Source organism: Anopheles aquasalis, chromosome 3 (assembly GCF_943734665.1).
Source record: "Anopheles aquasalis chromosome 3, idAnoAquaMG_Q_19, whole genome shotgun sequence".
Classification (NCBI taxonomy): domain Eukaryota; kingdom Metazoa; phylum Arthropoda; class Insecta; order Diptera; family Culicidae; genus Anopheles; species Anopheles aquasalis.
Window position 1 is genome coordinate 3,258,452 of NC_064878.1, and position 10,702 is coordinate 3,269,153.

Below are 10,702 nucleotides of genomic sequence, written 5' to 3' on the forward strand. Positions count from 1 at the left end.
GAGGCTCAAACCATGCTTTATCTTATATCGAAGATTCAGTCTAAACTGGTCCTTTGAAGAGCGAAGATCGTCGCAGATTTGATTTCCACAGAGTGTTCAACAGAGTGATCATTCGGCCAATCGTTCACCACATGATGAGTACGATCGGAGATGAGTCCGGTTATAGAGAAATATATAATGCTTCTATCCAAATACCTTTACTGCCTTTCAACAGCTAAGATTGCTGCCATTTCCCTGTGTCTAGCTGCCATGCTAGTAGCGGTGGAATGTTCTTGTAAGTTTGAGGTGCCAATAACGCAATAGCACGCCGTCTGTCTGTTAACATGACCGCGATATGTTGTTTCGTATCACGCTACAGCCACTAGCGAGTGTCCAACGCCCTCGACGGTGGCGACCTGTGCACCCAAGTGTTCGACCGATCAGGATTGCTCGTCGATCCGTGGCAAGTGCTGCGCCAACAGTTGTAATCACAAGTCGTGCATTGAGTATACCAAGCTGGCAAATGCCGATAAGTGTAAGTAATCGGACGACCTACATCCTCCCATCGCAAAAAGGGTAATTAAATTTCTTTGTTTTGCCGCTGCATTGTGCGCCACCCCAGTTTCTTCTGATGCGGCCGGCACCTTTTGCGGTAACATCAAGTGCAGTCCGTACGAGAAATGCGAAATCGATCGAGCCACTAAGCGCCAAAAGTGTGTCCGTGCCTAGGATGCTGAGAATTCGGATGATTTTGTAATACTTTCCAATAAATGATGATTTTATAATCGTTTGTTCCAATGAAAATGCCACGAAACTTTACTAACCATCACACAGTGACACAGAATAGTAAACTGCACTTCTTATCAATCAGCGTTATCTTAGCGTTTAATGCTCTGTTTCGGACAGTGTATTGAGGGCGCTGGGTCACGCAGTCGCACCATCCTTAATCGATTCAGATAAATAACGTTTATGAGTTTAACTGGGTGTACTGAGTATTGTACAAGGAATGGAATGACCCAAAATGGTCCTACTGCTCCTCACTGTCGCCTTCGGCTTCTTCTTCGTCCTCTGCTGCTCTAGCCGCTTCATCATCATCATCCTCCTCCGATGCAGTCTTCCGTTGTGGTTTCGCAATATCATCAGCAGTGATGGAGTATGAGCCGGTCAGCGATGATGATACATCGGCCTTACCGTTCGGATCGACTTGCGGTCCATTGCCAATCGGGACACTAAGCTCCTTCACCACACGATAGCCCTTATCGTCCGCCTCGTAGTGTACGGTACGCTTGAAGAATCCATCGCTGTACGAGTAGTAACCCTTCAGCGAGAGTCCGTTACGTTCCTCCTTGCGTTGGATCGAGTGATCGTTGATCGTATCGTTCACCGAGGTGTTGTACGCGTACTGGGCCGATTTGGCTTGAATCTGTTCTAGCGTTTCCTCACTCTCCCCGGACTGCTGCTGATCTTCGGCTGCTGGTTGCTGCTTGTTGTTTTCCTTCGACGCTTCCACGAGCTGCTCGGCGCGAGCCTTCAGCGCCGACAGCTTCTCGTACGGTTTCTTCTGTGGCGCACAGTGGATTACGCTCGTCAGCACTAGCAGCAGCACAACGGGGGTCACCATCAAACGAGCCATATTTGTTACTTCACTTTCGCTACAATTCGGATTGGAGATGCTCCTTTAAAAACGCGAGCACCGGCGATGTGTTCCGGCGTTGTGCTAAACTCGAACTAACGTCTTCACCTACCGTGGCCTGACCTATTTATAATGCATCTTCCGGAGCGAACTCCGACACGGGTCCATCTTTCTTGTGGACCACGAATGAGCCACGATCGCCGACGGACGGGCGGACGGACGATCTGAACCAGTTTATGCAGAGCGGAACAAGTTTCGCTTTCTGCGAAACTGCACGCCTCCGGTGTTTCCCGAGAACAACAGGTTCGATGAACCAGATCCGCTGCTTCGTTCTCACCCAAGCCGCCCAAGCCGCCCAAGCCGCGACCCAAGCTGACCCGACCCGTGATCATCATCATCTGCGTGTGTGCCGGTTCGTGGTGGTCAAGGACATCCTTGCCGTCCCAGCCCGTCGTCGATTGGTTTCTTATCACTATCTCTTGGTGAGTCTAGACCGACTCGTAGTCGGACTCGTTGTGCGAATAAATTATCATCCATTGGCAGTGGACGCGTCACCGTCCGTTGTGCACGTTGGATCGCGGATCAGTTCTCTACGGAACACCATTTGCAGGACCTTTTGGCATTTTGTAGCATTTCGGGAAACAGAGCTTCCATCAATCGTGCCCCCAAAGTCCGGTGTGAGTGGTGGCTCTCTAATGGAATGGATGACTGCGCAGTCGACGAACAGAATAGTGAACCGCCGGAACAACAAGCCGGAGCGAAAACGTTTGAATTTAAAGTAAGTCAAGGCAAAGGCGAACGAGCTGTTGAGAAATCGAACATTTCCATGCCCCAAAACGGTTGAACAAAAGGTTGTTCAAACGTGAGGCAGATGAAAGTAGAAGAATATGTAAATGCTGATGGTGCTGGCCACACCAATTAACAAAACCTAAGGCAAGCGTTGGTCAGAACTCGTAGCATTCTTGGTGTTGAGATGCCTCGAGCGCCCTACACCCTCTCCCGGGTGGGGGTCCTTCTCGTCGTTTCAAGGGCAAAAGGTCTTTTTACAAGAATTATCAACCACGCCACCAGAACGTGTGGTCAGAAGACCACACGATGGCGTCATGAACGCGTTCCTTCCTTATTGCAGTTAATTGAATTGTCTGCATAATGCCGATCTTGCGTGTCACGAGGTCCAGTGTCGTTAAGATGATTGAAAGAAAATGCAATGGCATTATGCAAATTGCTGGCCATTCTAAAACATAAACGGTGTGCCATGTGCAAAGGATGATCATAACGCGACTGTGCTCTGTGTTATTAACCACCATAAAAAGGATGCAGAAGCAGCAGGGAGAGAGCAAAAGTGAGCCGAGTTTGTTGTGACGGTGGGGGTAGTGAATGATATGATGATCACCCACCACCACCTGACGATTCCAGAGCTGTGTCGCGAGCATCCAGAGCATCCTTTTTCTGAGCAAAATAGGGGTGATCCTGCCGAAACCCGGGATTGAACCGGGGACCTTTAGATCTTCAGTCTAACGCTCTCCCAACTGAGCTATTTCGGCACGTTGGGAGGGGAGAAGTGGGTTTAGAACTGGCCGAACCGGTTCACCCCCCATTTACATACGCGATCATCCACCGCGGCTTATCATCAGTCGCATCGGCGATCGCTTCAGATCACCGTGTGTCCATATATTATCACCGGGGATGCAGCTAGTGATGTCAGCTTTACTCGCATACTAATAGCTAACACCTGATGCCACGTGTTTCAAAATTGTTCTTGTGTAATAAGAAGAAAAGAAATCCTGCTCATAATAAGGACAACACAAGAAATCACTAGAACAGGTACAAAAAGAATTGAATTAATCTCGTTCACTTCACGCAACTTCTTCTAAATATTCCGTAGAATGTATCTATTATCATAAAGCATGATTATCGCCCAACCAGCACTCATGCTTCTGCTATCGGCACAGTGCATTTACCATTCTGGCCGAGTGTTGGCCTTGACATCGGCGTGCCGGGTGTTTGCAAATTTTAAACTTGAAATCCCAACATCCCTGGCCTCGCCAACACTTGTCCCTCGCCGTGGCCCCCGCCAACACTGGAATTGGCAGGCAGGCGGTAACGGGCGGTAAAATGGCTTGTCAGCGCAGTTTCTGCATAAGCCGTTACGGTGTCAGGGTTAGGACCGTGACTTTCAACTTCTGAGCCGCTCAGGGTAGAGCGAATGGAGCGCTACCGCGTCACGTGTATTATCGATGAAATTTTATACTTTAATGGAAAAATTTGCGAATATTTCGAGTTCTTTTAAAAAAATCCGTATGAAAGGCATGGAAGTTAACCTCGATAGCTTATTAAGTTTTAAGTGCTACCTGACATCAATTCGTACAAGCTAACAGGTTGCGCGTAAGAGCATAAAACAATCGTGTCTATCGTGCAGCATTTACGTAAACCCTTGAAAGCTATTAAACTGCCAATAAACTCACAGGGAGCCCCTGTTCGGGTAGCTAACCAGCAGGTCCTGGCCCGAAAGGGATTCTCCGGCCTCAAAGCTCTACTTAGCTTCAAAACGCGGGTACTTTTTGCTAAAAACAGAACCCGTGTCTCTCTCTCTCTTTTCCCTAATACCACCAATATGCGTGCCTCTGTACACTAAAGGCTGCGGCCACAGAGCTGCTTCCACCTAGCGACTCGCGACGTAGAACACCTGAACACGGATAGCATGCCAGAGCACCGATTGGGTTGCCTTTGGGGAGGTAATGAAAATTATAAACTTTTTCGTCTGATGAATTCTCTTCCACGAAATCGGGCGACCCGTACGGGGGGGAATGTAGGGAAAGGGTGGCACCCTTCAGGGGAACTCTTCCCTCTCCCCCCCCCCCCCTTTCGATACTGTCATCGTCCTGGACGACCTTTTGGTCCCTGAACCGTCCGAAGGGAACCGACCAAGCACCATGGCTGCAGCGCACCAAGTTATCGTCGTTGTTGATCCGTTGCGGTAGCTGCTGGTTCGTGGTTTGGCATTATTATCGGTTCTGGGTTGGATTGGACGGCCGGAGGGGCCCGGGGCCGGGACCGTGTTGAAATTATATTTGTCTAATCAATATTAGCCTCCAAATGAATTTCGTCGCCTCAGCCACCCGGCCCAAGGGGGGTGGGTGGGCTGTTATTGCCCTCGATCGGACTTTCCAAACAACACCAAACCCATGTAAAACCAACGTCTTAACAGACTGGCACGGACATCTGCTAGTTAGTACTGTAAGCAATTGTTAATAGCAATTGATGTAAAATGCTAAATTTGATGCTTTAATGCTGTGCTATGGTTATTGACAGGACTAAGGACTTGTCTAAGGACCGTCTCGATACTCTACTCGGTACAGCAGGAGCTATGACCGCTTTCAAACAATGCCGGGCCCCCAAAATTGCTTTCCATTCTCTCTCTTTCCCTCCCCCTCTCTCCCTTTCTCTCTCTCTCTTTCTCTCGTAGAACGAACAGACCCACGGCACAGCGAAGGTGAACCCATTCATAACGCCATAGCGAGTAGCGAGTGATAGTAAACCGAAACTTGGAAGTAACCCGTTCGTGCCCCATTGCCATGCCACATGTTGGGTGCTAGACGATGGCTTCGGGACGGATGCGGTTCGGAGGTTCTTCGGAGCCAAATCAAAACTAAATGCTAACCCATGACCACGGGGAAGTATACCAAAACGAACCAGTGTCTCACCGAACCGCGTACGAGTCGGAGTGAGTGGCGGAGTTGTAGTAACGCATTCGCCCGTCGCCGCATGCAGTGCCGCAGCATGTTGTTGTTGGTTGAAGGCGGGAATTTGGTGCCGCATCGTTAGAGGCTTCCCATCTATGTTCTGGTGTTTAGAGGGAGATTGTGTGTTAGATGCAAGAGATCATCTTCAGCAGCATTCAGTGGTCGTTAGTGATCGAACGTTAGTGACCTTTTTGGGTGAAATCTGTTCTTTCTGCGCATTCATGACCTCACGACTTGTGGATCCAAGTGGATTAAAAATGAAGTCATCAAACTGTTAGCTGCCATTACGCTCCGTAGATCCTCCTCCGCAGACGTAGATCCCTGGAACTAGGCGGTTCCTTTACATCAACTCTAACCCGGTAAGGTATGTGTCATGTTCAGGATGTACGAACAGCTCCATGGTGTTGGCACATCGGTGGTGGCATGAAGAGCGATGGCAGCAGTAACAGCACGCGCGAAACAGTTGTTGCAGATATGATAGCATTCCAATTGCTGCCTTGCGTGTCTGGTTGGTTTTTCGGAATGCTGCCAGGAAGGGGGTATGCGTGCAAGTTGCTGTAACCAAATCTAACGAAAACGATGATTTACTGATTGATGATAATGATTGTTACGTTTCCTGCGGTGTCTGGCTGGAGCCCCTGGCCAACGAAAGGTGTCTATTAGTGGTGAGCAGCTGTCGGGGAATCTATCATGCTCGATCACGATAGAATCTGTTAGCCAGCCAGTGTTTGGTGTAGTGCCAGGCAATTTACAACGGAAATCTGGAAAACTAATTGTAGAATACCATCATGATACCAGAGAGGCAGGCGGAACCGAGGAACGGTTTCAACTTGCACCACTGGCCCACTTGTTGTTTGTCCAAATTTAGGCCCTGCTGCTGTCGGGTCTCATTTTCACTTTCCACGGAATGTCAGCCTCATCATCATGCCCCTCGGAGGGTGCTTATCGATTGTGCACCGAGCATTTCCGGAATGGGGTTATGTATAAAATAATTTAAAGAAAGTGACTGCCAGCAAAAGAAGTAAAAGAAATCGTCTTCAATGTGCTCAATATTTAAAGCGATAAAATCGTTAATCAACACGCTTTTGCAAGAGGATTTTCTTACCGCGTTGTCGTCGCCATTCCGAGCTCGGTTTCTGCTCGGAAGCGAGTTTTCTCACCGCTCGTTGAACCGTAGGCCCTTGTTCATGACTCGTGCGTTTTTCTTTTTGGCGGGCTCCACCAACAAACCCCTCCAAAGCGTTGCTGGCCTCGCCGGAGTGATAATGAAAGGATAAAAATAAATTGTTTTTGTCGATTTTCCGGCGTCGACGGTGACGTTCCGTGCCGATGATGATATGGCACTGATGGCAGCAAGCACAGCTGTCTTCACAGCCGTCTAAAGCATCTCCCTAATCGGACTTTGTTTTTGGAAAATTTGGCAATCCGAGCGAACCGCGTCGGTTGCGTTCTTCAGTCGGTTGGCTACCGGTGAACGAAAAGGTCCGGAGCTCTCGGTCCTCGGAGTGTGAATTGTAGTGCGCCATTGCCGTCTGGCAATTAAACATACACTCCAGAGTCCCTCAAGCGACGGTTTTTTCGCGGTGTCCTTCAAAGAGAAACGTGTGACTTGACGCGCTTCGAAAATGAATCGAGCCGTCGTTCGACTGATTGGCGCGGTAAGTTATCAAACTTGTGCCTAATGGCTGGGTGGTTACTTGCCTGTCTGTCTGGTGGACTTTAAGCATTCCGACATGTTATCTTCATTCTGGCCAAAGTCAAGACGCTACCGTGCGCGGCGTAATTAAGCAAAAAGTGGGAACGGGAGGAACTCCGTTCTAATAGGACATCGTCATTTCGGGCGGGGGAAACCGAGCAATTTCCTGGTGAAATGTGTTCCGTGCTAGTCACGAAGGTCCTAAAACTTTCTTCCTTTTGGGGTTGTGCTTCCTTTTGAGGTCGAAGCAAAGAAAGGAACTACACTCAAAGTGTCATTAATCATAAAGTTACTCGAAATGTGCTTGCAATTATCCTTCTGCTTCAGGTGGGAAGCAGAGGCACATGCATTAGCATTAGCGCGGTCAAACAAGTGGCAAGAGCCGCGCTTCGAGCTCCTCTCGGTGGTCAGTGATAGGTCCTCGAACTTCCCTAAAACAGAACAAAAATCGGGCATCGAAAAAGGACGATCCGCGCGCGCTGTTGCCGCTGATGCCGGTGCTGCTCCTAGCAAATCCGCGAGGATCGTAAAACACAGGAACCGCGAATAAACTACATTCGATATGACATAAATCTAATAAGATAATCGATTTTATGTGCCTCACCGCGTGGTTATTTACATTCCGCTTCCTTCTTCGCGCACACTGCACGGGAAGGAGTTCCTTCGTTCCGGTATGTTGGGCTCCGGGGGTTCGGCTGCTATCAAAAGCCGGGACTGCCTCGCTCATTCCACCCGACCCCCGAGACGGTGTGCTTTGCGTCAATGTTGACGTATTACCAATCGCTCCAATCCGTGGCCACGGACCCCTCCCGCGTGGGGAGATTTATGATGTTTCGTGGCCCTCTTCCTGGTAGAGGGGGAGGGAGAACGTGGCCGCGTAGTGCCGTGTGTCCTTTGCGCGGATACCATCGGGGGAATGATCGATTTTTCGGATAATTGAAAATCGCAAACACAATCGACTTTGGTTTTGCTTTGCCCCGCTTTTTTCCGGGGGTGAAGAGGTGGAGGGGGCTAAAAATTGCCCCTCAAGGTCAGATGAAGCGAGTGCATATTTATGGAACGGTCCTTAATTTGATCAATCAATACAAGAATGCAGCGACTGGTGTACCCATGACGCCAATATGATGGCTGCAATGAATGTTTACGAAGAGTTCCTTATGGGCAGTGGGTTTCTGAATAGGACTACAACTCTTAATTTGTAAGCGGTGATTAATGCTTCTTATTTGTTTTCGCAACCAGCGTGCCAGCCAGCGCAAGATGAACAAACCGATGAAGAAACGGCAGAAAGGAAGCAAACCCGTTGTGGATGAAATTGAGGTCGCGGGCAAGAATTTGCGCGATGAAGCTCTCAAATACATGAAGGTAAGAGTGTGCTATTTTTTTCAGAGAGTGTGCTCTGTAGTTTTTGTTTCGCGGGTCGAAAATATCGAACGAAACACGTGCGCGTAACCGTCAAATCAAATCTCGCGCAAAAAACTTATCGTTTCGCGGTTCAGCGTGCTGCTCGACTGACCCCCGTGTGACAGAAATCGCTCACCGCCACTCAAATTGCCCTGTTAAGAGACTAACAGGGCGCTAACAGGGCGCTAACAGGGTAGAAATCTTGCTGCTGTTTACAGGGCTTTTGCGCATGTATTGGTGCCATTTTCGACCCATTTTTGCGATGGTGTGTGTGCCATCCTACCGTACCCCGGTGCCCAGTGGCCCCGCCCCCTAAGATATTTCGGATCAATATGAAGCACGCAAAAGCATAATTTCATTTTCACCAATTTTATTTCCACCTCTGAATCGGACACTCTGCTCTGCACTCACTCTGCCTCGCAAAACACATCACAAAACACAACACTTCGCACAACACTCCTCTGCTTCGCTGCCTGTCCGACGCTGATTGATGCCAGGATGCTGCCAGGATGCTGCTGAAAAAAGACAGCATGAATGATCATGATCAGATTTGATCAACAAAATATTTTTCAATTTATTACCATTTTTCGTTGTCGCACATGCCCACAAACAATGGCCACGAGTTTAGATACTCCGTAACACAAACGAATGATACAAATTCACAGCAAAACTAGCTTTTTTCTTCACAATTTTCGGATGCACGAGCGCAGCACATCCACCAACTGACGCCATGTTGGATCCAGGCCTTAGCAGAAATTTTCACCTTCCTCTTTCATTCGCCGTGTCCTTACACAAACACACGCGCACGGGGCCGTATCCGAACACGCAGCGCTCGTGAGCGATCGAGTGAATGGTGAGACAACATCAAAACAAACCGTAGGAGTGAAAGAGATAGCATGTACTCGAAAGAAAAAATTCGACTGCTTGATAAAAAGTCTGTCAACAGGGAAAGCACTAGAAGAAATGTACAACATTGCTAAAAAGTTATACCAAAAAACATATAAAGAATCAGAAAAATGACTAAACTAGAGAGAGTAACTCATTTTTTTCATTCTTCACAGGTTCGGAACTACACAAAAGCGTTGGGATTGTACGACCAGGTAATGTAACCATTCGTCCTGTTATCCTTTTCCTTTCTTCCTCTCCCCGTAGCACTTCCGCTCTCCAACCCCACGGCGCACTTATGGCACGTTGGCATGGCCCCCCTGGGCCGTATTTACACCTCTCGGCCGCAGGACCTCGCTGGTTCCCGGACTAGACCAGGACAACTTGTTGCCGTGCTGCGAGCGCGTTACAGCGCGATAAACAAACTCGCCCGCAAACGCGAATGGCGGTAGCGTTGTGCTATTTGTGGGTCGTTTAGCATTTTTAAGTCGTTGCGAAAATGTAACAAATTGCAGCTGGAACCATTTACACCCCCTGTTAGGCTAGGGTTAGGGGAGTGGATTTGGCCAACCCCTTTTTCGGCGTGTCCAAGGACGCGTGATTGTGTGCCGTTGCCGATTTATGCACCACACGCACGGATCGAAGTTCGATTTATTTCGCAAAAGCCTGAATCGGAAGCAGAACCCAATTCTTCTTCTTTTTTTCTGAGCCACCCCCCATCCTGGTCCCATCGGAATGTGTCGTTTGCTGTTTTCCATGTATTCGTCGGGCTTTGCCATTCCTCTTTAGCCTCGCCCTGGTTTCATCATTGTTGCGGGTCTCTGAGCTGAAGCATATTTTTTTTGTATTACTGCTGCTGCTGGTGCTGGTGTCGGAATGTCCTTTGCCCGCGACGAAGAGGTCCTACTTCATGCCAGTGCTTCTGGTGCTGCAATTTTTACTATGTTTTATGACAAATCGATTATCAAGTGTTTGTTTCCATGACTCTTCCCGGCCGCTCTCTCTCTCTCTCTCTCTCTCTCTCTCTCTCTGTGCCTCTATCGCTTTTCCGACCCCTTTTTGCCGTGACCCCAAGCACCCTCGTTGGTTTGGGGAGAGCGGGTGTTGGGCGTGTCTGGGTGTATGTGTTAAACCCGGTAGCTTGCGGGGTGCTGGGTTTCACGCGATGAACTGCGCGCGGTTGAGCCGTGGCCCTTTCACACTTTGCCACGGTGCTGCCACAGTCCTGGTGTCGCAGTAACGTTGTGCAGCGTTTGGTGGTTGGATCCTTCGAGAGTAGCACCCGGATTTTGCCTCTGGATTGGACAATCGTCGTTGGAACGTCGTTGATTCGAAATTTGTTAATCTGGTGGAGTGAACGAAGAG

At 48.9% G+C, this 10,702-nt stretch overlaps 2 protein-coding genes and 1 non-coding gene across 3 annotated transcripts; 1 reads left to right on the forward strand and 2 right to left on the reverse strand.

Annotated features, from left to right (window-relative positions):
* The first annotated feature begins 67 nt into the window (after positions 1–67).
* Positions 68–737, forward strand: LOC126576401 (waprin-Rha1-like). The gene is made up of 4 exons (XM_050237661.1): positions 68–138; positions 215–274; positions 359–514; positions 602–737. The coding sequence occupies exons 1-4, from the start codon at positions 132–134 to the stop codon at positions 706–708; spliced, it is 330 nt and encodes a 109-aa protein (XP_050093618.1). The 5' UTR covers positions 68–131; the 3' UTR covers positions 709–737.
* A 238-nt stretch (positions 738–975) lies between these two features.
* Positions 976–1,612, reverse strand: LOC126579053 (uncharacterized). Its single transcript, XM_050242277.1, has one exon. It carries the CDS (start codon positions 1,610–1,612, stop codon positions 1,007–1,009), a length of 606 nt encoding a protein of 201 aa, XP_050098234.1. The 3' UTR covers positions 976–1,006.
* Positions 1,613–3,083: 1,471 nt separating this feature from the next.
* On the reverse strand, positions 3,084–3,156 carry Trnaf-gaa (transfer RNA phenylalanine (anticodon GAA)). The gene has a single exon. It is a non-coding gene; the product is annotated as a tRNA-Phe (tRNA).
* Between the last annotated feature and the right edge of the window lie 7,546 nt (positions 3,157–10,702).

What these genes read in the sequence shown, in the direction of transcription:
- LOC126579053 (XM_050242277.1), bottom strand. Translation starts at nt 1,612, where the DNA reads ATGGCTCGTTTGATGGTGACCCCCGTTGTGCTGCTGCTAGTGCTGACG.
- LOC126576401 (XM_050237661.1), top strand. An exon ending in AGTAGCGGTGGAATGTTCTT is followed by an intron (nt 275 to 358) that starts GTAAGTTTGAGG and finishes ATCACGCTACAG; the next exon opens with CCACTAGCGAGTGTCCAACG. An exon ending in GCTGGCAAATGCCGATAAGT is followed by an intron (nt 515 to 601) that starts GTAAGTAATCGG and finishes GCGCCACCCCAG; the next exon opens with TTTCTTCTGATGCGGCCGGC.